At 45.2% G+C, this 27,789-nt stretch overlaps 1 protein-coding gene across 1 annotated transcript in view; it reads left to right on the top strand.

Annotated features, from left to right (window-relative positions):
* LOC100227840 (uncharacterized) overlaps positions 1 to 27,789 on the top strand; it is a 192,940-nt gene that overhangs the window by 146,740 nt on the left and 18,411 nt on the right. The window contains exons 15-29 of the mRNA XM_030280643.4: positions 827 to 955; positions 1,133 to 1,261; positions 2,402 to 2,536; positions 3,519 to 3,653; positions 4,069 to 4,194; positions 4,532 to 4,663; positions 5,506 to 5,634; positions 7,481 to 7,612; positions 10,471 to 10,599; positions 16,042 to 16,170; positions 21,823 to 21,951; positions 23,542 to 23,670; positions 24,451 to 24,576; positions 26,016 to 26,144; positions 27,647 to 27,775. Of these exons, the coding sequence (XP_030136503.4) occupies positions 827 to 955; positions 1,133 to 1,261; positions 2,402 to 2,536; positions 3,519 to 3,653; positions 4,069 to 4,194; positions 4,532 to 4,663; positions 5,506 to 5,634; positions 7,481 to 7,612; positions 10,471 to 10,599; positions 16,042 to 16,170; positions 21,823 to 21,951; positions 23,542 to 23,670; positions 24,451 to 24,576; positions 26,016 to 26,144; positions 27,647 to 27,775 (1,947 nt within the window). The remainder of the gene's footprint in view (positions 1 to 826; positions 956 to 1,132; positions 1,262 to 2,401; positions 2,537 to 3,518; positions 3,654 to 4,068; positions 4,195 to 4,531; positions 4,664 to 5,505; positions 5,635 to 7,480; positions 7,613 to 10,470; positions 10,600 to 16,041; positions 16,171 to 21,822; positions 21,952 to 23,541; positions 23,671 to 24,450; positions 24,577 to 26,015; positions 26,145 to 27,646; positions 27,776 to 27,789) is intronic.

Here is a 27,789-nt window from a genome sequence, read left to right as displayed (position 1 = left end):
CCTGGCTGCACGCTCCTCTCAGGGAGTTGTAGGGAGCAATGAGGTCTCCCATGAGTTTTCCAGGCTGAACACCCCCTGCTCCCTCACAAGACTTGTGTCCCAGACCCTTCCTCGGCCTTGCTGCCCTTCTCAGTGGCCAAAGCCGTGTTTTGCTGGCTGTTCAGCAGAGGGTGTCGGAATCTGTGGTATTGATGATTCTGAGATGGTAGAAAGTCTCTGTCTTTCTGCGCTGTTGCCAAAGAAGCCATAATTCGTCTGTGCTGGTTTCAAGGTTGTTTATTCTGTTTATCTCTGACATGTTCTGCTGCCCTGCCGCAGCTCTGTCCTGCAGGGCAGCGTGTGGGGCTCTGCCCTCAGTGGGATGTTACAAACATTAAATACCACAAACTACCTGTGCTGGATTTACAATAATGTGCCAATATCTGTCACCGACATTGAACAGTGTGTCCCCAGCCTGAACCAACAGAAAAATGCCAACACCACAGTGAAACATGGAGGGCATGAAGAAGGAGAAAAAGGACAAGACACACCCAATTTCCTCCATCTTGTCCCCTTTGGACCCCTAATCTAGAATCCTAAAGTTTTACTTTTGCACCCATGCCACACTTAATTATTACTTATATCAAACACTCAGAGCTGGTAATTCATCCTGTAAGATTGAAAACTCTTTTCCATGGACGGAGATCACAGCCAGTGTCTCTGGGGGCTCTGTCCAGGGGGGTTCCTGACCCCTGCCAGGGTTCCAGGGCAGCCAGAGGGAAGCCCTGGGTTCCCACACGAGGGGAAGGGTTTCTGGCTGTGCTGACCCTCGCTGCTCTCTCCACAGCCTGTCCCCCCGGCACGTTCGGCACAGGCTGCGCCGGTGTCTGCGGCTGCCGCAACGGAGGCTGGTGTGACCCCGGCACGGGGCAGTGCCGCTGCCCGCCCGGTGTGCAGGGCCAGCTCTGCGAGGACGGTACGGCTCCAGCTCTGCCCCCCGTGCTCCTTTGCTTTAAATACTGAGCAGAACAGAGGGTGAGAAAAGCCAGTGGTGGCGAGGCTGCGCAGAGCTCGGCCACAAACCACAAACCGCTCTGGGATTGGGGCTGTGACCTGCAGACGCTGATGCTTCCTGTGTTTGTGCACTCCAAAGGTTGCCCAAAAGGTTTCTTTGGGAAGAACTGCAACAAACCATGCAACTGTGCCAACAAGGGCCACTGCCACAGACTGTATGGAGCCTGCCTGTGTGACCCCGGGCTCTACGGCCGCTTCTGCCACCTCAGTAAGTCCCCGGGGTTTTTGGGATCTGCTCAATGTGTGCACAGTGTGACAGGCTGTAAAAGATTCCCCATCACCTAAAGGGGGCTGGCAGAAAGGAAGGAGAGTGACTCTGTGCACAGTCAGGCAGTGCTAGGACAAGAAGGAATGGATTTGTTAAACCAGTGGAGGTTTAGCTTAGCTGTTTAGAAAAATGTTCTTTGCTGTGAGGGTGGGCAGGCCCTGGCACAGGGTGCCCAGAGAAGCTGTGCCTGATCCTGGATCCCTGGAAGTGTCCAAGGCCAGGTTGGACAGGGCTTGGAGCAGCCTGGGACCATGGAAGGTGTCCCTGGACATGGCAGGGAGGGGCTGGAAGGAGATGGCTTTATTACCTTCCAATCCAAACCAATCTATGGTAAAATGATCAAGACTTTGGGTTCTGCAATAGGCTGGGAGTAGCAGGAGGACAGGACTTTCGAGATGTGCCAGGAAGCCCCAGATGCTCCATTAATCTTTTTCTCTAGTGATTAATCTTTGCTATGAGGACTGAGATTTCCTGACGCTCAAAGGTGAGGATTGTAGGTGGGGTGGACAAGTTAACATTAGGGTTATTGCTGAGGTTGGGATCTGGTTGGAGCTGGTTGGTGACTGCTGATGAATTGGAGTGGGATCTGGGGAGCAGGGCTGGCTGGGACAGGATGAGGATCAGACATTAGATGGAATAAAAAGAATTAAAACAAAAATTTTGCAAAATAGATGATCGAGTTTCTTTGTACTTAGAGGTTTTGTTTGTAAAATCTGTGCAAGATCAAAAATCTTTTGTTTTATTTTGTTTTGGGTTTGATTATGGAAGATTTTGTCTTGGAGTGCACCCAAATTTTTTTCATTCGGAAGATCAACTGAGTTTGCTTTGAAATGTTTCTGGTTCTTGCATTCACCACGTATTGCTTGACATGAAATGAATGGCCCAGCACAGGGATCATGTAAACTCTTCTTCCACCCACCCACCCACCCATGAAGAGGTGCTGCTGTGGAGCAGGGGCGTACTGGCTGAAGCCAAACAGAGGTTTTGCCTCTTGCAGCAGTTGCATCCTGCAGCAGTGTGCAATCTCAGCCAGCTCCTGCATAGTTACAGAGCTGATGCTTCCTTTTCTTGTGTGTGCAGCCTGTCCCCGGTGGGCCTTTGGCGCGGGCTGCTCGGAGGAGTGTCAGTGTGTGAAGGAGCACACGCTGGAGTGCAGCCCCAGGAACGGCTCCTGCACCTGCCAGCCTGGATACCACGGCAAAAAGTGCCACAAAGGTACCACCCACAGCTGGCTTCCCCACATCTGCTTCTTCCTCTGTCCCACTAACTTCTCCTCCTTCCGCGCATCTGTTTTCTTTGGCCGCTGCTACTCATATATTCATATCCTAGTAATTATTTTGTGGGGTTTTAACCCTTCTACGGTTGCAGGGACACTGAAGGTGAGCTTAAGAATTGGAGGAGTTTTAGCCTGATCAAATGACAACAAAAATCCAGAACCTAAATCCTAATACAACATTAAGTAATGAAGATGGTTTGAGTTTTCATTTCTGTGCTTTTTTGACACAGTCAGTAAATAAGTGGCAAAATCTGTGTTTTATGGCAGTAGGGTGATTTGTAAACAGGTGCAGTAATGCAGCTTTTCCTTCAGATTTGCAGCTCTTTGAATTCAGCTTACTCTTTGTAGTTTTTTGGGGGTAGTTCAAAGAGAATTGTATCCCGCATTCATGTTTGCATGTCTCAGTAGCCCTTTCCAGACAGCAGTGGAGTAACACAATAAAGATTCTCCCTGCAGATTTTTCTCTGGCCAGGCAGGACTGTGTTGGATTTATGGCAGTAATTCTGGTGGGTTTGGTGGAGAACAAGAATGACAAAATTTAATATTTTTATAATTCTTGTTGATGGGCTGAGTTCTGACAGGGAGCATGCCTTGCCCAGCCCTGGCTGTGCACAAGGCAAAGAGCAGCAGAACTTAGACATCAAAGAGGAGAATTCCATAATGTATTTAATTGAATACATCCTCAAGTATTCTAATTGAATAAATCTTTAAACATTCTGCCACTCTGTTTCTGGGTTACATTTATGCAGTAACCTCTTTGAAATGTAAGCATTTGTTATTTGCACTTTTTAACAACACCACTAAAATGTACATTATAATATATTCTCTGCAAGTTTCTGCCAAATTATTTTCTCATTTTTGTTCACTTATCTTAACTTTTCCTTTTTCTTATACATGTTCTGTATCTGCTTCTATTTTCAGAGTGCACCCCAGGGTTTTATGGGGCTGGCTGCAAACTGAGATGCAGCTGCCCTCCTGATGTTCTGTGTGATCCTGAGACAGGAGCCTGCAAACATCCATGTCCAGCTGGGTTTCATGGAGAAAAATGCCATTTGTGTAGGTACTCGCTGCATGTTTCCCTGGGAGATACACTTGGGAGGGAAAAGCTTATTCAGGAAACTTAGATTCAGATATAGAAGTTGCAGATAAACAGGTACATTTGTTGTGTATAGGAGTTGGCAGTTCCCCACTGAAACCAGGCTGATATTTGGAGCCTGGAAAATGCTGTCTCTCTTTCTCTCTCTCCCCCTGCAAAGGTCGAGGCACAAGGCTGAGGCCAGTTACCCAAACTAACATTTGTCCAGGTAACAATAGTTGCTTTTAAAGCTACAGGCACAGATTTTGCAGGGTACTGCTGCAAAATTAATTAATTTGAGACCACCAGTTGCTCAGACACTACTGCCAACACTGATCACTTCCTCCTAATGTCTTCAAAATGCTCCTAACCATCGCTTTGGGGTTTTTTGTCCAGCTTGTCAGCCTGGCAGCTTTGGGATGGGCTGCAGGCAGAGGTGCAGCTGTGGAGGAGCCCCGTGTGATCCGAGGACAGGGCAGTGTGTGTGCCCGGCTGGGAAGACTGGTGCTGCCTGTGAGCAAGGTGTGTGAGGTGCTGGACCAAGGTAGGGAGCACCTGGCTTCGGAAGATGTGATGTGCAGTAGAATTTGGCTTCCCAATAGAAATAGAATTGGTTTCCCAAACCAATAAACAGACAAGCTGTGATGGAAATTGGGAGAGAGCCTTTGGTCTCTCTTCAGCTTTCTTTTGTGCTGCAGTTTAAAGACTGGGCTGACAGGGATGTAGGTCTGTAGAGGTAATATAACAATCCAGCTCAGTTTTACTATTATTTTTAAATTCTTCAGGGTAACAGCAGAAATCTACAACTGTCCTGAAACAGAAAATGGCACTGGTTACACCTCATGTCCTTTTTCTCCAGATTGCCCAGATGGCCAGTGGGGACCAGACTGCCAGAACTCCTGCGAGCCCTGCGCCAACGGGGGACAGTGCAACAGGGAAACTGGAGCCTGTGACTGTCCCCCTGGCTACACTGGGCCATCCTGCTCTGCCAGTGAGTCCTTGCCTCAGCCCTCCCCATGAAAAGAAAATCAGATTGAAAACTCAGGTTATGGTGTGCTTTCTGCCTTCTTACTCTTTCGTGAGATAAAACACGCTGCTCTGAGATTAAGTGCCCTTCATCTCCAGGAATTCCCCAGCTTGGGTTTGACATTATTTGTGGGAGAGAGGTTGCAGATAAATGCACGTGATCAGCTAAGCTGCATCCCAAATGGATGTTATCATTAGACCTAATTTATGGCAAGCTGTACTTGGAAATACAATGTTTAACAGCCACGTTGGTGGTGTAATCCTGGCTGTTTGGCAAGAGGTGTGACCAGCTGGCCCACGTGGCATCATTCTTGAGTTACATTTGCAGCAGCACTCCTTGGTGGAGATCACTTAGGATTAAATAATACTGAAGATGAGGGAGCGGTATCAGTACTATCCCTGCAGCCAGAGACCATGGGAATAGGTTCAAGGAGCTGTTCTGTGCTGCTCTTCTGCCTCTGGGTGTTCAAAAGCTGCCTGAGCGAGGCTGTTGAGCTGCACAGAGGCTCTCAGGACAGCTCTGCTTTGCGCAAGACCTCAGTGGTGGCACATTTTTAATTCTTGTTAGTCATAAAATGGCTTTTGAGGAAGGTTTTCCTCCTCCAGTCCTATACTCGAGCATTCCCACGTTCCAAGACTCAGCCCCAGACACCCAGGGTGTGAGCAGATCCCAGATATTTCTGTGCTGCCGTTTTGATCCCTGGATTCAGCCTGGTTTAGGGGGTGAGCTGCTGCTCTCTGTTTGGGAAGATGAGTCTGTGGCCGGGCTGTGAGCTGGGTGAAGTCACAGCCTGTCTCTGTTTGCAGCCTGCCCTGATGGGCACTACGGACAGGGCTGCCTGTGGCTGTGCAGCTGTGGCAGCAGTGCTCAGTGTCACCACGTCACTGGAGAGTGCTCCTGTCCCCCGGGCTGGACTGGCCACGACTGCAAACACCGTAAGTCAGGGCACACGGGATCTCCCGGGGACTGCACGTTTGCTCTGTTTGCTCTTAGTTTATTACAGTTTTTTAATATAGTTTTGCTAATCTTACTGCTTCTGAAACGGCGTGTTTGTGGGTTTGCACAGCCTGGGTGGTTATAATCCTTCGTTATCCAGGTTCAAAGTATTGAAATAGATGGCTGATGAAGCGCAAAGTATTGATATAAGCTCTTATTTCAACACTATGGATCCCTTTGCCCAATACCATCTGTCCCGTCAGCATTTTGACTGACAGACAGTTTTGTTTTTCATTTTCAGTGCAGATTAGTTTTGAGATTAATTCTCCATTTCTCATTTTGTTTGGGGGAGATTTATTCAACAAGTGAGTGGCATGTAGAGTCGTGTGTCTAAAGGTCACTTTTTAACTTAGGAATATAAATGCTGTGAAAAATTCTGTTCTCTGGAAGAGCAGAGCATCCTTCTGTTGACTTTAGCATCGCTCTCCATATTGGTGGCTGTGTGAGAGAGTAGATTTGCCCTTTTTGGATGGCACCATATAAATGTGAAGCCATCCTCCCTTTTCCTGTGACACATCTCTTCTGCTTGATTCATTGTGATGCCTCTTGCAAAAAGCCAATAGAAGACAAACCTCTTTCTAAACTTGGTGTTATACACATAAAATCATTTAATTGGCAGTGTTGATAGCAGCAAGTTTTGCACCTGACTTCTCAGGCTCTGTGCTGAAGAAAATGCTGGGAAAATCTGAAGTTCCCACCCATATGCATATTTTAAAAATCAAGCCAGTTGGTAGTGTGTAGAGCCACTGAGATGGCTTTTGATGACTCCCTGGGCTGTCGAGAGAATTGAGAGACCATGACAAAGGAAAGCTTTTATTTCTACTCAGGATAAGATCTGAGAAAAATTGTTTTGCAGTGGTATCTTGGTACAGCAGCTCTTCCAGCTATTGCAGACCAGATTAAACAGATTCCTAACTCCAAAATCAGGTTTCTGTTGCCCTAATTGGCACTTTCATCTTCATCCTTTACTCAAAAGAGAGGACATGCTGTGGAACATTGGTGTAATTGTGCCAGTGCTATGTGATTTTAGGATGAAAGCAGTAAGTTGCTGTAACAAACATTGTGAGATTCCTTTGTGTCCATACTGCATTTCCCAGTATTTTTCCATGGGGAAAGCATGGAGGGTGCTCCCAAATCTGCCTGGTTAAACTCATTAACTAATTCTGCAGATTTTCGTTGAGTGAGTCAATAGCTGATATTTTTTTCCCATAAAATTTTAGATTTGTGACTGATGGGTGTGGATTCACAGCATCACTAGGTTGGAAGAGACCTTTAAGATCCTTGAGTCCAGCCCATGCCTTAACACCATCTCAACTAAACCCTGGCAATGAGTGCCACATCCAGTCTTTTTTTAAACACACTCAGGGGTGGTGATTCCACCATCTCCCTGGGCAGATGATTCCAGAACTTTATGACTCTGGATAAAGATAAGAGTAATATCTTTATCTCTCTTCAGCCACTTGAACGTGCCACTCAAGTCTGCTTTCTAGAGGAACTCCTTTGAAGGTTCTCTCCCAAGTTTGCCCTAAACCAGGACACACTCTTTCAGCAAAAAACTTTTTCCTAACATCTAATCTAAGTTTCCATTGTCCCAGCTTATGAATTTTTAGTTTTAGGTGGATGGGGTAATATCTGCCTGCAAAAATGGTCTTCATTTCCACAATGAGCGCCTGCGCTGCAGCTGGGAGTTTAGCCCTGTATTATTTCATGTCCTCTGTGTTCTCTCACGTGGAGGTGCAGCAGGGTTTGGGGGTGGTGCTGGACGTGACCCCGTTTCCCTCACAGCCTGCAGCAGCGGCCGCTGGGGCCGGGGCTGCGCCAACTCCTGCGCCTGCCAGGGCGGCGACGGCGGCTGCGACCCCGCCACGGGCACCTGCTCCTGCCAGCCGGGATTCACCGGGCAGCACTGCCAGCTCAGTAAGTGCCTGCCTCCCCAGCACGGAGCTCCCAGCTCCCACAGCCCTGGGAGTTGTGTTTTCCTGGCTCCCAGGCCGTTCCGCCCCCGCTCTGCCCCGCGCCGCGCTCTCGCGTTTCATCCCTAACTGGATTTCCAGAAAAGGTATTTTCAGCCTTGTTTTGGATCCAGCAGCTATTTCTTATGTTAGGATCTCATCAGAGGGATAGGATTGATGTACATTTGGGTTGTGATGTAAGAGTTTCCCTATTGGTTTTTTTTATTCAGTTTTAGGGCAGCACTTACCCTTTGAAAATCTATTTCAGGTCAGGCATATAGAAATACTTTACATGTACATAGCAGAAGGAAATCCAGGAATTTTTGGAGTCCTGTATTTATTAACAACAAAAATGTGCAAATGGTCTTATCAGAGGCCCATGACCCTCACCTTAACATTCACCTCTAACTGAGGTCAGCAGCAGACGCTTCAAGCATATGAAAACAGGCTCATAGTCAATTTCTCATATTTCTCCCCAGGTGCCATCAATTTCTCATTCAGGACTTTCATGAGACAAAAGCAATATCTCTATATTTAATACTGTTGATTTTTTTTCCAATTAATGTGCCTATTTTCTTTTTCATTTCATGCAAGCATTTGGAATCCACTTCATCTTGTGTCAGTAAGTTGCATAGTTAAGCTGCTATTACTATTATTATTGATTATATTGACGTTGTTAAATAAAACAAACATTCTATCTACTAGTCTAACAATCTTGCAGTAGCACAGATGTAGCTACCAGAGTCACAGTAGCGTGGGCAGGATTAACTGCTGGTGTCACACAGAAATGTCAAAACAATTAATCTGGAACTGTGACCTAAGACAAGGAAGCTTGGAAAGTTGATCTGGCAGCCCTTGTTGCTGTTGGCACAGAGGGAATGGAAGGACAGTGTGTGGGGAGGACCAGCTCCCAGGGAAGGAGCTGCCAGCTCTGCTTCTCTTTCACTCTTGATCTCTCTCAAAATAGCATCTCTGCAGAGAGAGAGTGGCCAAATAGCTGCTTGCAATCCTTGCTGGGAAGGGAATCAGTGAAGCCATTGCCACTGACAAAACATCTGATAGTCCCTAAAGTTCTTTCTGTTCAATTTAGTCTTCCTTTTACTCCTTTTTGTGTGTGTGTGTGTATATGTATGTTTAAAACTGCACATATGTATATGTGTGTGTGCAAGATAATGAAAACCATAGCTTTTCACATAATTTTATGCTACCTTGGAGGTGAAATCCTCACTATCCCTGGATATTTCCTCTGCTCTCCAGGCATCTCTTCCTTCTCCCTGCAGGCTGGGCTCCTTCCCCTGGCAGGAGCTCAGGTTCTCTGTCGGGGTGGTTGGATCCTGACACGCATCACAGCAGCCTGTGCCTGCTGGAGCAGGGGCAGATTCTCTGTGCTGTGGACTGTGAAATCATTTGTGAAGTGCTCTGACCCTTTGCCATCACCTTGAAAAGCTTCAGCTCTGGGCTAAACACTGTGGGCCTGAAGGGAGCTGTGCTGAGAGCCCCACACCTCCTGCTGCACTGCAGCACCATTTCCCTTGCACAGATTCTCTGACTGAAATTTCAGCTGAAAGGGAAACATGGAGAAGGATCAAGCTTTTAAGGCACAAGTGCACCTTTATGTATTTATTTGTTAAACAGTGATGTGCAGCTTTGGGAAGAGAAAGGGATTTCACCTGTAAGTGCAAAAAAATAGATTCTAACATGCTTTTAAACCAAGTCCCATTTTTTGACACTTTGAAAGCTAAGAAATACTTACGGTACCTTGCTGTTCTCTCATCTCCCATCCCAGCTCCTCTGTCAGACACACAGTTGGCAGAGTCACTGAGCTGCAGGAGCACCTAATTCCTGCCAGCTCCAATCACTGCCCACCCATGGCACCAAACAAACAACACCAAACCCACCCCCCTATTGCAGACATGGAGCTGTCTTTGAGGACTCTTGTTTGCTGTTCTCTCTGATTCCTTCCAGATCGCCTGAAAATCACTTTGTTGCTGTAAATGCTAAAATCACAGACTTGTAGAAGAGATCTGGCAATAATCTCCATAACTCATTCAGAGGGATGTTCACAAGACCTTCAAACATGAGTAGAGGCCCTGTAATATTGTATTTAGCCAAGTCTATCTCTGTGTTTCAGCCTGTCCAAAATATCCAATGTGAATTAGGCAACTGGCCCTGGTCTTAATTGATTTTCCTATAATCCTGGAAGAAATTATTTTCATTCTCAAATGTTTTCTTTCTGCTGATAGCAAGTACCATGCAAATCTTTTAAAACTCCTCACATTAACTGCTGTGGAAATGTAATTGTTAATCTCTCCCCCAGATGTAATGTTTTCACTTGAATCTTTCAAAGCAGAGCATGAAAGTAAAGCGTGCAGCATTCAATTTGGAGCTTTGTGAAGGCAGGCAACACATTTCATATTTTATCCAGCTTTCTGAGGAAAGAGGATTTGCAGGAAAACAGGGGAGCTTCTCCCCTCCCAGTTGATGAAGTCCCAGAGGAGATGTGCACATAAGCAACTCCAGACCAGTGGGCAAAGCGTCATCATGCAGAACCTGTGAAGTCTCAGGCTCTGCAATAGAAGGTGTTCACTTTCTGTGCAGAATTTGGTCTTTCAACACTCTAGAATTTTTCTAAAATAAGATCTTAAATGTAACCCAATTTACCTGAACCTCAAGGGAAACACTCAAATCTTAATCTTAAGCTGTTACCTTTACACCTTGATTATTTTGGAAATAGTCAGACTTCCCATGCATGTAAAAATTCCCCATTGATCCCTGATGTGCCCTGGCATTAACCCATCACTGGCTGTGATTGCTGTGCTGCAGGGTGCCCCGAGGGGAGCTTTGGCCCAGGCTGTGAGTCCAGCTGTCAGTGCCAGCACGGAGCTGCCTGCGACCACATCAGCGGAGCCTGCACCTGCACGGCGGGCTGGACAGGAACCTTTTGTGAAAGAGGTACTGCTGCTCCCCCTGGTCCCTTCAGGATTCATGCAGAGTTTGGTTTGGTTCTTGTTCAGAGAGCAGGTTTTACAACTGACAGCACTGGATCTCAGTGAACCACTGAACTTTATTGGAAGCCGACACTGAAATGTGAACTCCCCTCCTAACTCAGCAGAGCATCATGCTGGGTGCCAAATGCTGGGCACGTGTTTTCACATGGTTAAAATTAGATATATGCTTAAGGCTTCTGCTTTATGAGTCTTTATGAAGACTCTTTTCAAGCAGAGTCCCCTATTTGAGCACTGAGGAAGGAGAAGCTTGTTCAGCCTTATGCTTGCTTGTTTCCAGTGCCTCCCTGAAGTGATTTTGAGAAAAACGTGGAAGTGTGCATCATCCCTGTGGAACTCTTTAAGAACAGATTCACTTCTAACTTAAATAAATCCAATTCTATTCTATCACTTAGTCATTTGGTAAAGTGTTGGACTGGATTCTTAAGCTACATTATGGTGAGTCAGTCTGTGGCATTATCACAGGAAGTTGCTGTCGTGCTGCATCATTTTGCAGGTATTTTGTATAAAAAAAATACAAGAGAAACAACACAGGGACATTCAGACACTGTGAAAGTTAAGTGTAGGGGATTGAAGATTCTTTAGATTATGGTATTTGAACCAAAGTCACAACTATTTTGCATGGAAAGCAGCTTAATCAGCCAGTTTCTGCAGCGAGGATGGAGGGAAGTGACAGCACTTGCAGGCAGCTGCTGCCCTCTCATGGGAAGGGAGATGCTCCACAGCCTGACCAGGAATATGGCAAGGCACCCACAGGCTGGAGTTGACATTCCTGGTTATTGTTTCCCTCTCATGCTTATCAGGGACTATGATACAAAATAAAAATTCTTTCCAAGGTTCTGCTGCAAATTGCACCTCGTAATTCATGATATTTCCACTATGACCCTTTTTAATATAATTTAGCTGAAATCTGTTTGCCTAAATCTACTAAATCTAGTTTTTAATTATTGTGTTTTTATTGTAAAAAAAAAAAAAAAAAAGAGGCAGCTGTCTGTGTTGTGTAAATCTCTTCATCCCAGCAGGAATTATAATGGGAACAAAGAGGCTAAACATCATTTGCCAGAATATGTATGAGGAATATGGAGAAGACTGGGGGATTCTGTTGGTGGAAAAAAAAGAACAAATCTCAGCTTCCAAATCAGTCACGTTGGACATTTTTGTCTTTTTTTTTAATTCCTGAAAGAAGATTGTGGAGGGGAGAGTGAAATTCAGGACTCCATAAAACACCGTTTTCCAAGTGTTTTCTCTCGGGAAGGCAGAGTGTTTGCTCTCAGCTGACCTGGGTTACCTCTTAACTTAGGAAGTTTCATCCAGAACAGTTTGGCAGCTTCCAAAAGACGCCGAGGGAGGAGAACATGTGGGTGGCTTGCCCTTGGTAGAACCTTTTTGGCACCTTCTCTGGGAGGAGCTGCAGCGCTTCTGTTTCGAGTGACTGGGAGACTGGCAGGGTTTCCTTCTGGCAGGGATGTGCTTTTTGCCGTCCTCTTGGCAATCCACCCACGTTGGCCAGGCTCTGTGCCTTGCAGGCAGAAATTCACATCGAGCCCTGGCTGCCTTGGACTTCTAACGTGCTGCTGGTGCCTCAGCCCGTGGCTGGGAAGGGCTTCTCCATCATCACAGAAATGCTGAGACTGAGACTTTTGCACCCTTCTAAGTCTGAGGTCCTAGAAGAAGACAATCCCTCACAAAATGTGATTTTGGTTGATATTAATAATTAATATTACCCCTGTGCAGTAAGGGTGTTTGAACTTGCAGTGGTTGCTTTTGGTATTTTGCATTGTGGCAGCACAGGATCCGAGACTGCAGAAATCCCAAAATTTGCCTTCACATTTTTGGTTTTCATTTGGGGAAAGTTACTTCCCATTTTGGTGGGAAGCTGCTGTTTATTTTCATTGATTTTCTGCCCTTAATATGAATTAAGGCTGTTGCAAAACACCACTTCAGTGACCATTTCCAAGCTTATTTGCCGCAAATTTCCAAATCTCTCATCAATATTTCTTAGAATTGTTAATGTAATCTTAGTCCTTGCTGAGTCTCTATCTATATCATCTGTCAGTAATACAGATAACAGCCAAAGCCACACCATCATCATCATCATCTTCATCATGCAGAAGCACAGGACAGTTTCCAAACTCACTCGTAGCAGGAGACACTTTTGCTCCAGGGCTGCTGTTTCATGAGACCTTGCTGTGAATTATTCAGGAGCTGACTGAACTTCAGTGCCCTGAGCCACAGGATGCTGACAAAAGACCTCACACTCTTCAAAGTACTTTTGTCTGTCCATCAGCATCTCAGTTCTGCTCTGCCCTGAGTCACCTTTGATCAGCTGCTCTTCATCTGGTACCACTCAGTGCTGCTGCTGCCTCTGCACTTGTGCTGTGGTCACATATAATAATGATGGGGAAGAATAAAGCTATCAAGACCCTCTCTGAAAGCAAATTAGATGTTTCTGAAGGTGGTACAGGCCTGCTCCATCTTTCAGCCCTGCTCAGTGTTTTGTGAAAATGAACCTTGTCACTCTTTCAAAGGAGTTTCAAAAGCAGCAAAACTGCTTCAGTTGCAGAGTAGGTAACGATTGCAAATAAGGCTGAAAACAAAATAATCTACAAAGAAATTATTTCAGTCTGTGAGAGCAATCTAGGAAAGGCTTCCTTTGAATTTTCTTGAAAGCAGCGAGCGATACAAGCAGAACACTGATGAAATAATGTATGTTTCTTCACAAGGTCTCGCATTACCAAAGGAAAATGAATAATTTCTGGTGGATGCTGCTAGCAGTGCCACCAGATACTTCCATGTGTGAGTGGAGAATGTTATGTGCTTGGGCAGGAGGTGCCAGAGGGACACAGGGAGTCCTGGCTGTTCCTGACCTGGAGCAGCAGTCAGTGTCTCTGCATTCCTGGGCTCTGCAGGGGCAGGGATCACAGCCAAGGTGCCTTTGTAAGTCCTTTCTGTCCTGTTCAAGCACAGACAACCTGAGTGTCATCTTCTCCAGAAAAAGTGCTTCTGTGTTCACCCACTGCTGGGTTTATAATGCAATTCCAGCTAAACAGGCAAGGTAAAAAAAACCCAACCAAAAGAATCCCAACCCCAAAACCAGTCATTATTGTGATAAATAAATAACTGTATCAATGCTTACTCTAACTAAATGTAAGAATCTGCCATGCAGGAAGCCTGAGCCACGGGCTCCTGGTATGTGCTGAATGACCCAAGGCTTGTCTCCAGTTTTGGGATCAGGCCAACAGAAGAATTATCCAGGTCATTGATTCATCTGTCCAAATATCCCAAAATACCAGACAATTAGTGCACTAACTGGAGGCAGAAGGAGTCTCAGAGCATTTCTACAATGCATTTATAACACATCACATCACCTTGTGGAGCACAAAACTTGTCTCTTGCATCTGAACTGCTGTGGGATCAGCCCTGCCAGAGGATGGACAGACTGGACCCTTCCCTTGGGGTTTCAGAGGTTAATCATTACCCCAGGAGAGCCCAGCAGGATTGCTGTTTTGCTGAGATAAAAGGGGAAAGTGAGCACTAAGTGCACGTGGAGGAATAGCTGACAAGTCTGTGCAGCCCCTGTGTTAAAGAACTTGGTCAGCCTTTGAAGTCACTGAGGGTTCAGCAGGAGGAGCCCATCCATGTCTGCTGCTGAAGCAGAGGGAATGGGGAATAACAGAATAAACCTCATTAAACCTCACCCTGGTGGCTCTTGTTGCACGTTGGTACCTCCTCTCTTCTGCTGAGCGCTGAGCAGAGGCTGCTGATGCCCTATTGCCATGAAGCCCTTTCTGTGTTCTCCTGAGGCAGCACAAACCTGGGAAGGGCAGCAAACCTCTCATGTGCCAGGGAAGAAGCTGCAGCCTGGACAGGACAAAGGGAAGAGCAGCTTTTTGATTTTGAGTGGATGAAACAACCGTGTGTAGTCACAGGCTGAGCAGCAGAGCAGCCACAGCACATGTTCAGTGTTTTGCACTGTTGCTGGATGATGGTCCAGGTTTTCCTAAAGCTACAGACAGAGAATTCCCTCCACTTGTAGCCAGAGCAGCCAGCAGTGGCTGGAGAACTGAATTTGCATCTGTGGAAGAGGCAGTATCATTGACTTGGACAAAAAGCCTGGGCATGAAGAAGCCCTGGGCAAGAAAAGGGACAGAAGAGTCCAACAGTGGAAGATGCACACGGAGAACTCACTGGGAATGCTCAAAGCCAGGTTGGATGGGGCCTGGAGCAGCCTGGTCTAGTGGCAGATGATCTTTAAGGTCCCTTTCAGTGACACCAGTGTTAGAGAGCTGTGAATTAGTGTGGAGGGTTGTTGGTCAGTGTTGATGGTGGTAATCATTTTAAGATTCTCTTGGGAATCCAGTCACTCTGATTTCATGGTAGAAGTGTGAGGATTGGATTTTAAATAAAAGTTTATATTGAGCAAGGAGGACAAAGAGATAAGTTTTACTGAACTACTGCTTATTTTACTGAATTTACTGCTTATTTTACTGAATTACTTCTTATTTTGTGAGCACCATCACTCCTGAGATTGTTTCAGGGATTCTGTGGAAAGAAAGATGTGTAGTTGTGTAGCTATAGATTTGTTATTACTTAGTGCAACGTAATACCCTGTACTGTGTGACATAATATATGCACTTAGACAATCTAAACATACACACAGAGATTAAATTAGGGCTACATGGAGAATACATTTTTAAACTCTGCATAGCAGCCTTAGTGTTCTTGTAATGCAGCATTTGGGGTATGATGTGGCCCACTGACAAGCACTGATCCTTATTTTCATTGCTGTCGGCACTGGAACAGATAAAAACTGAATCCATGGGGCTGCTCTTCCTTAGTCCAGGTTCAGTTCCAGATGTAGGTGCAGAGCTCCTTCAGCTCCCTGGGGTTGTTTTGCTATGTTTAATTTGTCTTGGTTGTCTCTGCTCATTCACTTTGCCAGTTTTTCATTCCACCACTGATCTGCACCATTGTTGCTTTAGGTTCACTATTAAATAATCTTTAGAAAAGTGTCAGGACAGTAAATGGGAGCAGAAGTTTTGCATTTCCAGAGGGAGGGAGGTCAGCAGGGATGGTCCTGGAGTCCTGTGTTGCATTGAATTATTTCCTCTGTCCATTACAGAGGCACAAGGAGCAGCTTGTGTCAACCCAGCTCCGTTCTCTCACTTGTTTTATAGCTTTTCAATATTCTCAGCCCTATTTTCCTGTGCAGAAATCTGTTGCTTGTGTAAAAGGGTCACATTTTTCCAAGATGCACTGTAGCAGAACTGGGCAGGCTTAACCCTTGATGCGACTTCGGTTCTTAAGCATCTGTGAAAAGATGAGACGGAGTTTATGCAAAAAAAAGAAGCAGGAACTGTGCTAAAAAAGGAATGTTTTGCATTTCCAGCTTGTCCAGATGGATTCTTTGGGATTGACTGCCACCAGGTGTGCAAGTGCAAGAATGCTGCTGGTTGTGACCATGTGCTGGGCTTGTGCCACTGCCTGCCGGGCTGGCTGGGGGAGAGCTGCGAGCAGCGTACGTACACCCTGCTTCCACCCAAACCTGCTCTGGTGCACCCTGCTCCCACCCAAACCTCCTCTGGTACACCCTGCTCCCACCCAAACCTGCCCTGGTGCACCCTGCTCCCACCCAAACCTCCTCTGGTGCACCCTGCTCCCACCCAAACCTCCTCTGGTACACCCTGCTCCCACCCCTGTGGCAAGCACATTTCTCTCCCTCTCAGGATTTTCCATAGAGGAGCACAGAGGACAGAAAGAGAAAACAATTTCTATTTCTGCTCCTTGTTTTTCCCATGTGGAATGTGTTTGGAGAATCGTTTCCCTGGTGTGAGTGCTTGGTTGGGTTTTGGTGAGGATTGTTTGAGCCTGGTGGCCTATCCAATCCAATCCAATCCAATCCAATCCAATCCAATCCAATCCAATCCAATCCAATCCAATCCAATCCAACCCACCTGGGGCTGGACTCTCAGAGAGGGTCACGAGTTGTGTTAGAGTCAGAGAAAGTAGTATGTAGTTTTAGTATCCTCCTTTTATATAGTATATTAATGTATTTTAGCATAGTTACAATAAAGAAATAGTTCAGCCTTCTGGATTGAGTCAGACATGGTCATTTCTTCCCATTGGGTTCACCTCCATTTACAACACACCCCAAACCTCCTCTGGGAATGGGGCAAGGCCCTGCCAGGCCACACTTCCACATAGATCACCTTCCCTTCCCAAATATGCCAAAAAAGGGAACAATTTTTGGTGGCTGTGTAAAATCACCACCTCTCTTTAACGTTTGTTTTTTTCTTTTTTTGTAACTCGTCAAACATGATAAGCATCAGGTTTTAAATAGCAGAGCTGTCTCCTGCCATATGACAGCTCCCTGCTTTTTATTTTTGTGTGACATTAGGAGATTAAATGTTGTGTATGTGTTTCTGGTGTATCTCATCTAATTATCAATTGCGAAGTGTCAGATTACAAATGTGCAAATTGGAAAAATCAGAGCTGGGACTATTTTGTTATTTGAGCATGACAAAATAGTTTTTAAAATAATTGTTAGGAAAGTTATCTGTTTTAAAATAAATTTTAGCTTCCCAGATGTTCACAAATGTGGATCATCCCACAGTTTTTAAGCTAACAAAGTGCTTGTATGTATACATATTGGCTATTCTGAGAAATTTTTCATTACATTTCATAGGAAATTAGGTCATTTTCTTTAGCTGCATGGCAATACATATGGATATCACTGAGCCTATTTGCAAAGTTTAGCAAATAAGTGGGCTTTTTTTAAGATCTTCAGGTTTTACCTTCTCAGCTTCCTTGTTTTCCTTTAGGATGATGTCATGGTCTAAGCTTCCTTTTGAAAATATGAGTGCTGTCTGCAGGACTGGGGTGTAGAGCTGGGCTGCAGGGCAGCCTCACAGCTCTGTGAGGGAACACTCTTCAGTCCATAGGTCATGGCTTTCTGCAGTACAAAAGTGGTTTAATTTAGAAAATAGAGAGCTGATGATAAAATACACTATTTTATCATCAGCCCTGTATGAGGACAGTGCTCGCTCTTCATAATAATATCCCTCACCTCTCAACACAGCCCATCTTCTGAAAAGGTTTCTCCTGCAAAATCCCCTGCTCTTTTGTTTGCAGGTGGGTCAGTTCTGCTGAATCTCCCCCATTTTTTACACTTTTCCTCACACATTCCACCACTGAGGTGTTTTCCCTCCTCGTGCCCTCCACAGGAGCACTTGGCTCTCTACCTGGAGATGCTGGTGGTAGCACAGCCTTTGAGTGTAGATGATGGAGTGAGCACACAGCAGAGGCAGAGCAGAGCCACCTGCCCACGCCACAGGTCACAAGAGCTGCTGCTGAGCAGCTGCAGTGTTTGCTCCTTGCTCACAGCCTGGTTTTCCTGTCCAGCACTGGCAATGTGTCACCTTGCCCCTTCCCCAGTCCTTAGCATTAGGGATGGGAAGCTTTGCTGCATATTTCACGAAATTCAGTTAAGAGCTGCAGCTCCTTCTCTATGGCCTCTGGTGCCCTGCTTTGCTCACATTAGGGAAAAAAATCCTATTTATTGTCTTGAGCCAGAGCCATTAGAGCTTTGTGCTGGGCTGGTTTATTCCTCCTGCTGGTGAAGGTGCCAAAGCCCCTGAGGCCTCCATGGGTGAGAGAGAGAGGTCAGCTAACAGTGCAGGGTGTCTCCTCCTTTCCCCTTGGCTAAGTGAGGGATCTTCATTTTGATTTTACACCTGGGCTTCATCCATGCTGCTCCAGAGCTGCTCAGAGCAAGGCAGCTCTGGGTGGGAGAGAGCTCAGCCCTCCCCATCCTCCCAGGGTGTTTAATATTCACCTTGCCTGTTCCTGGGACCCTCCAGCTCCAGCAGCTGGAAGGACAGCACTCGTGTGGAAGTAATCAGATTGCAGGCAATGTGCTGGAGGATATTGAGGAATAATTTTGGCATCATGGGATTTGAATTGATCCTAAGCCAGCCATGCAGTGAGTTTTACACTCTGCTATCTAATTACAGGCAGTAGGGACAGTGATGCCTTTTGTTGAAGCTGCCTAATGCTTTCCATTACCAGTCCGTGGGTTTCAGTTGTTTGAAAATGAATTATGTTAATCTGGGCTGAAATCTGCCAAGCAAGCTCTGCCTCAGCTTCAGTTTGTGCTTAGAGATTTTATTTGGGGATTTTTTTGAGTGTCCACCTGAGGTATTTCAGGTTTCCAAGAAAGAGACTTAGGAAAAGGATGTTGCCTATTCTCTTTTTTGTTTGTTTGTTTGTTTGTTTTGACTTTGGTTTTTGTTATTGTTGTGTTGTTTTAATGAACTGTTTCACTTGTTTCACTGAGTGCAGTGACACCTCAGTGATACAGAAGTGAGGACTTGACATTTGGCATTTCTTTGTGGTAGAGATGTAACCTCCCTGTCTGGATACCCCATCCCTGGAAGTGTTCAAGGCCAGGTTGGATGGAAGGAGCAACCTGATCATGACAGGGCATCCCTGATCATGACAGAGGTGTTGGAAATTGATGATCTTTAGGGCCCCTTCCAATCCAAACCATTCTGATTCACTGCAAATTCATCCAGAGTTGGCAAACTTAAAAAAAAGCCAAACAACCCCTCCAAAAATCTCATACTGCATATGGTCTGTAGCAGATGTACACAATTCAACATCTGAATTTTGCCTTAATTCTGTCAGTACTATACATGCCTCTTTCTGGAGCTGTTGGGAAGTGGCTTCTTGTGGTAAAAAAGAGACCACACTGGTTTGAAAAATAAATGACTACAGAAAAATTTGCTCAGCCAGAGGCACTGATAACAGGGGTTTGACATTTCATGGTGTGTGAGCACTTGAATTTGCAGATTCCCTGTTCTTTTAAAGCTAAAGCTTCATTTTGTGGAGAATAATCCACAGAAATCACTTGAAATCAAAGCTCCTGGACACCCTGTAGAACATTAGAGCCCATCACTTTCCTGTGCTCTTGGGCACTTTTGAATTTTGTTGACTTCTAGTCTGGAAGAAAAGTCTCCAGTTTCTTGTGTTCCTTACTCTGCATGCAAAAAAGTATTTTAAAGACTGCAAACAGATAAATCCTGCTCTTGTAGAGGAAAGACACCAAGAGGAAAATTTTGAACCAGGAAGAAATCTATTAATTTAAACTTTCAGATCAAGTTATCTCCCTTCTCTCATCATGAAGAAAGGAAAGGCCCAGGGGTATGTGTACATTCAGTTGTGGAACTCCACCAAATAGTTTCACTATATCACTTTTTCCTGAAATCTTCAGAAAAGTACTTTGAAAATCAAGATTATCCCACCAGGAAGCACAGCAACATTTGTGTCTACCCCGTAGAATAGTCAAAATTTTCTTCTCCGCAAATTTTTGCATTCTTATCAGAATTTTAACTGAAACACCCTATTGTCTTTTTGGTAAGTGTAACAAGAGCTTTGCACATACACTCCAAAAACCTCCCACAAACCACTGGTAACCAGTCAGGAGATCTGGTGATGAGCTGGTTTTTCCTTTGGCTTGGTTGTGCTATAGTTCTGGTCTGTATTGTGGAAATACTTAGTTCTGCTCCCAAAACCTGAGCCAAAGCTCTGTAGATGTGCTGAACTTTTCACTTGGCAACCAAGCTTCATTTGCAGAACAAACTTTTAGCTGTGATGGGACTGAGCTCCTGCTCTTTCTTGTGGTTTCAACATGGATGGGCTCCAAGTGATGACAAGAACAAGCAATGTAGAAAAGAAGTCCTGGGAGAAATGGTGTCTGAGAACCAGGCTGGGAAGCTGGAAGCCTTTCTCAGATGGGGAGAAAAGGGCTGAAAATGGGTCAGAGACTGTCAACCAAGTTCCCTTCCAAGATCAAGGTGGTTTCACACCTCCCTTCTGTCCCCAGGGACTTGCTCTCCCACAGCACAGCACCATGCTCACTGACACCCTGCAAGGCAGAGAAGTTTGAGTGAAAATTCACTATTTGGCTGTGAAACCTGGAAGATGTCATGTTCAACAAGTGCAGGACACTCTCCTGGATCAGGGATCCAGGCTTTTTTTGCCTCTCCAGTGCAAGCCAGAGGTGCTGCAGGGATGAGAGGCTCTGACAGGAGCTCCTGCAATGCAGAGCAAAAACTGTGCAAGGAGGTGGTGCAGCTCTATCAACCCCCTTTGTATTATTTTGGGTGATATCTGAAGAAAACAGGGGAGCAGAACTGTCTGTTCTCCACCATTCAAAGCTATCCAAATCTCCAGTGCAATGGAGACTGCAGGAATTTTATCACTGCCATTTTTCACGGGCAGCAGCACTGAAAGAAGAGCGTTTGCTTGCCAGATGACTGCGCTGAGTTTTCACCTGGGAGCCAGCAGCTTAACCAAACTCACTGAAAATATCACCCCTCTCCGACCAAAGAATGAGAGTCTGGGTGAGCAGAGGCACCCAGCTGTGCAAAATGAACACAGAAAACAATGAAGTTGTCAGTTCTCTTACCAGGATGCAAATAAATACCCGGGCTGTCAGGCTGCTGGTTCTGCTGGGCCATTAGTTTAGCACAAAGACATTCTGCAGAGCAGGGGATGGCAGCTGATCCATCACCCCCAGTGATCCAGCCCCTCCATAGAAACCTCTTCAGAATGGGCTGTGATATATATTTTTAACCCACATTATTAGGTTAGGCTTTCATAAGACACATTATCTCTAAACTGTGAGTGTTGCAGAGCAGTTTCAGTTTGTGTGATCTTAATTTGCAGATTATTTTATTTTAAATGCCTTTTGCAGTTTATGTGTGGGCTGCTATTGTGGACTTAGCAGTGCTGAGTTAACAGTTGAACATGATGATGTTAAAGTTCTTTACAAACCTAAATGATTCTATTATTGTTTCTAGAGTTAGACGTGGTTAATATATGGGGGTTTATATGTATGTATTTCCAGGGATGGTGAAGTCATCATTCCTTGAAACGTTCAAAAAACAAGTAGACACAGCACTTTGTGATTTGGTTTAAGGATCATGTTATTTGGCCAAATATTGGACTGATGATCTTGAAGATCTTTTCCAACCTTAATATTCTATGGTTTTATATGGACTTAAGCACCCTTATGATGTGAAAAGTGTCATCGGAGCGCAGCTCCAACCTGATTTCCCTGTTCCTTGGACACTTCCTGATGGGGTTTCGTGGAATTCTGTTGTTGCAGCCTGCCAGGGGAGCAGCTACGGGCCGGGCTGCAGGAACACTTGTCACTGTCACAACGGAGCTCTCTGTCACCACGTCACCGGGGTGTGCCTCTGCAGCCCGGGCTGGAAAGGAGCCACCTGCCAAGAAGGTACAGCTGGGAATTCAAACCCCTGCCTGTGGATTATAGCAGGGAAAAATAAAACCCTTTTCTGGGGAAAGCTCGCTGGTATTTTAGCTCTCAGCTCGTTGCCCTGAGTTGTCGTTGGGTTTGGATCTGCAGTGACGTGAATTGGTCCATTAAATTAATCCATGGCACTGTGTTGCAGGATCCCAGTGTGCACGAGGCAGAGGGGGGAAACAGCCATAAACTGGAAAGAGAGCTGATTTTGAAGGCTGATGAAGGGAGAAAAGGTCCATAAAGCTCCCAGTTATGACGCTGAAATGAAGCTCTGTTTCTTTTCTGTGGGCTGCTTTACTGTCCCATGCACCAGACTGATCCTTGGCATTACCTTGTGCTGTTCCAGACAGAGCCTAAATCCAGAACATGTGAAAGGCATTGAGCCTTCCAGCCTTGGCAATCAGACCCATACCAGAGGCTTAAGCCCAGCTCTACAGAGCCTTAAGAAGAGGCTGGCAAAGAAAGGCTGTGCTGTGGCTTGCATTGCACATCCTAATCCACACAGGCCAGGCAGTAGGAAAAGTCTGTCCATCCCCCTTGCAGAACCTCCTTGAGGTCCCTGGGGTGGCAGCAGTGCCGTGGAACTGGGAATGCTGCTGTGGGTGCTCCTGGGTGAGCTGGGATTTGGAGTCAGCACCTCCTCTCTGACTCTGCCCTTCAGCATCCCAAGGGGATTGTTAGGGCAAAGGGATGAGTGATATTCAAATTCAGCACATTCCCTTTTTAAAACTTGATATGAAGACACCTTTCCTGAAGGATTTAAAAATCGGGAAGGCACCCAACTGTTCTTAATGACATGTACCTATTTTTTGTGTTGTTTAAAAGCCACAAATACAAAACCAAAATGAAAGTTACAAAAGCTATTCCAGACACACCTTTTCTATTTAAATACATGTTTGGGGATTTCTTTTCTCTTTGAAGCGATAAGGTAGAATGATTGTGAGAGGCTTGGGGAGCCATCCTCTGGTGCCTGTGCTTTTCCAAAGTGAGAGCTTGCCCCTGTTTCCATCCTAAAGAGGTATCACTCTGGCACATGGCACAGGTGTGTGTTTTTTTGCCAAAAAGTTAGGCTCTGTCCATAGGAACTGGTTGTGGCAGGAATTAATAGACTTCCCTAAATAAATTTAGGTAAATGGTGAAATATCATCAGCCAGATGTGGGCAGCAGGATCAGTTAGAGAAGGAGCTGTACTCTAATCAATAAGAAAAGAACCCAGATGGGTTTAACATTAACAAAAGGACTTCTATGAACCTCAAATAATACACAATAATTCTTTATATATGATTGAAACTTTTTCTATCTTTGCAAAGCATATATCTAGGATTTTTAACATCTCAAACTATCAATAAGTTCTTGTTCTTTCTTGTTCCTTATGATAAATATAAATTTATTCACTTGGTTCTTACTTTCCTGGCTTTCCACGAGAAAGTTTTGAAATTTTCCAGCCTTTCTCAGCTTTATGTCTACTTTCTGGGGCCTTTTTTGCACTTTTCTAAAGTCTTTTACCTTTTTACACTCCTGCACTTCCTGATGGAAGGTTTCCTCTGTCTCCCTTGGCAGCCTGTCCCCGCGGGTGGTACGGAGCAAACTGCCAGCAGCGCTGCCTCTGCCACGGCCAGGCCACCTGTGACCCTGTCAGCGGCCAGTGCCAGTGTCCCCAGGGCTGGACGGGGACAGCCTGTGAGCTGGGTGAGTCCCATCGCCCCCTCCACCCCCCAGCACCTCGCTTCAGGCACTCTGGAAGGGAGCTCAGCTGTGCTGGGATCTGGTTTGGGACGAGCCGGAGGAAAAAGGGTGGAAAACACCAGGTGGGGAGGTGTTCTTATAGGACACGTGAAAATATGATGTAGGTTGCTGCTATTGCAAGGTGAAAAAGAGAGAGTTTATTTTCTGACTCTAGCATTTATACTTTTCCAAAGGTGACAGCGGATTGGAGGGTGAAGGTGCCACCTCCCAATGACATTGGACAAACTACCAGTAGATCAAGTTTCTCTGCCTCTGTGAAGGAATGCAAAATAATTGGTTGTTTACAGAAAGTTGTGTGAGAAAGTTCTCTAACAAAATGTAAACGTAGAAAGCTTTAGAAAATCTTAAAAATCAGGGCAACAGGGAGGAGTTAAAAAATCTGGGGGTGTTTAGTGAGAAATGAGAAGGCTGAGGGGAGACATAATATTGGTACTTGAACATATCCATGGTGCTGGATACTTGCTGGGCAGAGAAAAGCTGTTCTTTGTCCCTTGGGAACAGGGAAGATAGGTTGTGAGCTCCATTTAAAGAGAAAGAAAGAAATGCTAAAAGAAGAAAATGGTGTATTTGTAGAGAATTTTGCTGAAGGAGGCTTCAAAATTTCCTTCACTGAAGGTCTTTAGGCCCAGTTTGGGTGGCTCATCATATTGCAGAGACATGAGGGAGTTCCTGCTGGGGTTACTCCAGCCTGGCCCCCCATCAGCCTCCCCCATCCCGTTTCAGAGTGTGGGGACGGGCAGTTTGGAGAGGGCTGTGAGCAGAACTGCAGCTGCCACCACGGGGTGTGTGACCTGCCCTCAGGGAAGTGCCTCTGCCACGCTGGCTGGACCGGGGACCGCTGTGATGTTGGTAAGGGCAGCTCCTTCTGCAAATCCTTCATTTGAACCATCAGCCATTTCTGCCAGTTTTCTGTTTTCTGTCTTGAATTTCCAGTATTCTGCAGGCCAGTCAGGATTTATGCACTCTCACCCCATCTCAGACCCACAGGCAGCTCTCTGCCCAGCCATGCCCTTGTCCAAATCAATTTATCTCCTCCTACCCCTGTTCCCTGCCTGCTTAAGAAAATGAAGGCATTTCTCTACCTTACACACACAAGGAAGAGCACGGGAAAGGGAGGGAGTTTTAAGGAGAATTTTCCAGATCTGCCCCCTGCTGCTGGGTCTCTGTGGGTCATTGAGGGGGGCTCAGCAAACTGGACTGTGATGGTTCAGATAGTTCAGATGTGGCACACGACCCAGACTCGACACAGCTGTTTGGCACGCTTAGAGCCATCTGAATCCCTCAAACTGACTAAATCTCATACACAGGTGACTTAAAACATGATTTCAGCTCAGCTGCTATGGTGCTGTGCTTTTAGCAAGTCACAGGCAGCTTTCTGAGGTCTCCTGGGGTGCTGAGGACTCACAAACCCTCATCCACCAGTACGACCTGTAAACACTTCTCAGTGCCCAGCTCCTTTTCTCTTTGGTCACTTTGCAGGGACCTGGGAAGTGGAAGCAGTTCATGGGCACAGTCCCCACTGCTCAAACAGCTGTCCCTGTGTGCATAGTTGTGTCACAGCAAACAGCATCACCCTCTCCATGGACCTGTCTGGATTTGCACTCCAGGCTGTGACTCAGTCTGTGCAAGCTTTCCTGTGCAGACTCACTAGCAGCCAGCGTTAAATGCTTCTAATATTTTTAATATCTTCACTGATATTTTCTGGCCAGCCAGCCTGCTAAATATCCTCCTGAGCAGGAGCTCAGGCAGGGAGGATCCTGGCTGGGGGCCAGCGGAGGCTGCTCCCCAGGCAGCAGGTTGTGGGAAGCAGGACTCCTGTACGACTAACCAATATGATTAAGCAGAAGCCATTTATTGTTGACATTTTACCCTACTTATACATTCTACAAACTACTGCACATGCTAATTGCCCACTTCTTGATTGGTGCTTCTATCTTGTCCATGCATTCTGCATGCACTTCTCAGAGTATGTGATTGGTTCCAGTCCAGGTGCTTCACAGCGCTCTGTTATCCAGTCCTTGCAGTTTTGGTGTTCTGTTTCTCAACCTCTTCTTTCTGGATTTAGCACAATTTACATCTTAGTGACCCTGAGGAATTCCTGAGGGTGCTGATAAGAATAGCTAGAAGCAGCCTGGCTGGTGCAGACTGCGGCCTAAGCTTTGCCAGCACATTGCTGCAGCGGGTTCCGCATTTGGAACATTTGACTTTCGGGTTCCTATACCGACTTGCACATGAAGTGGAATGGTTGTATTTGACTTTATTTGGCGCTGCTCTCTGCTCACCCCCAGCCTGCCCCCCGGGATTTTTCGGCCAGCGCTGCGAGGAGCGGTGCGACTGCGCCCACGGCTGGTCCTGCCACCCCCAGAGCGGAGCGTGCCGCTGCCAGAGCGGCTGGCGAGGGAGGCACTGTGACAAACGTGAGTCGCTGTGACAAACGTGGTGGGGGAGCAGGCGGGTCGGGGAGCGCGTCCCCCCAAACCCAGAGCTCTCAGCCTGGCTGGGCATTTTCACACCCTCGTTCTGCTGGAGGTGCTCGCGTGGAAGGGGTGGCTGTGGAGGTTTTGTGGGGTTTTGGTTAAGGTTGGGTGGGGTTAAATGTGCGAGATGGTGTTTCTTGCTTGGATTTGGGTATTTGTTAGGTTTTATTTATATTATAGTATTTCAAACCGTGAGTTTTATAGTATTTTATTTTAATAAGTTAAAAATGGAGTTGTATTTTTTTTTGTAAGCTTTTTTAAGGATAAGCTGTCTAAATAAGAAATGACACTTAACTTATTTTTCTTTTTAACTTTATAACCAACCACTATGTGATTTGTAATGTGCACTTTTATATCTAATTACATAATACCGCCAAAACCCATGAAGAAGAAGGTGAAGAAGAAGGACTGGTTTCCACCCTAAAACCTCTATCTTGCTTTATATATATTGCTATATTCTAAATATATAGATTATATGTATATTGTTATATAATAGATATAGATATAAAAATAGATTGATTCTATATAGCTATGTAGATAGATATAGATAGATATGGATATAAAACCACTATCTTGCTTTATGTATATTACTATATTCTAAATATATAAATTATATATATCGTTATATAATAGATATAGATATAGATATAGATGATATAGATAGATATAGATATAGATAGATATAGATATAAAAATAGATTGATTCTATATCGATATATAGATATGGATATAAAACCTCATCTTGCTTAATGTATATTACTATATTCTAAATATATAGATTATATATATATCATTATATAATAGATATAGTTATAGATATAGATAAAAAATTTTATATGGATATATAGATAGATGTGATAAAGATATAGATCGATGCAGATATAAAAATAGATATAGATATAGATATGGATATAATAAAAATAGTATTATATATCAATATATATATTAATATGTGATATTATTTATAGATATAATTATATATTTAATATATACTATATATTAAATTATATATAATAAATATATATAAATATCTAAATAATATAAATATTTAAAAATCTATATAAAATAGATACATAAAAATAGATATAGCTATAAAAATAGATATATCTAGATATAGATATATATAAATATATATTCTATATATACTATATTCTAAATATATTCTAAATATATTCTACACTGTATATTACTGTATTCTAAATTTTTTTATCTGAAAACTTTAAGCTCTAAGTTTTCCACCCAATGATATCACACACTTCTATTCAAACTACACACTCACAAACCCAGTTCCATCATTCCATTCTGGAAGGCCTCTCCGCAGCCCCAGGTGAAAGGCAGCGTTCTCTGGGGGGTGAGCGCAGGAACCCCGGGTGTCTGGGTGGGCAGGGTTCTGGCAGGTGGCCGTGTCCCACCTGCTGTCCCTGTTGGTGCTGTCCCCACAGCCTGCCCACCGGGCCGCTACGGCGCGGGGTGCGCCCAGCGCTGCCGCTGCCCCGCCACGCGGCCCTGCCACCACCTGACGGGCGCCTGCCGATGCCCCCCGGGATTCACCGGCCACGGCTGCCACAAGAGTGAGTTCCTCGTC

Source organism: Taeniopygia guttata, chromosome 9, assembly GCF_048771995.1.
Source record: "Taeniopygia guttata chromosome 9, bTaeGut7.mat, whole genome shotgun sequence".
NCBI classification, from domain to species: Eukaryota; Metazoa; Chordata; class Aves; order Passeriformes; family Estrildidae; genus Taeniopygia; species Taeniopygia guttata.
Note: the sequence above shows the minus strand (reverse complement) of the source record. Positions and strands in the feature narration are given on the sequence as shown.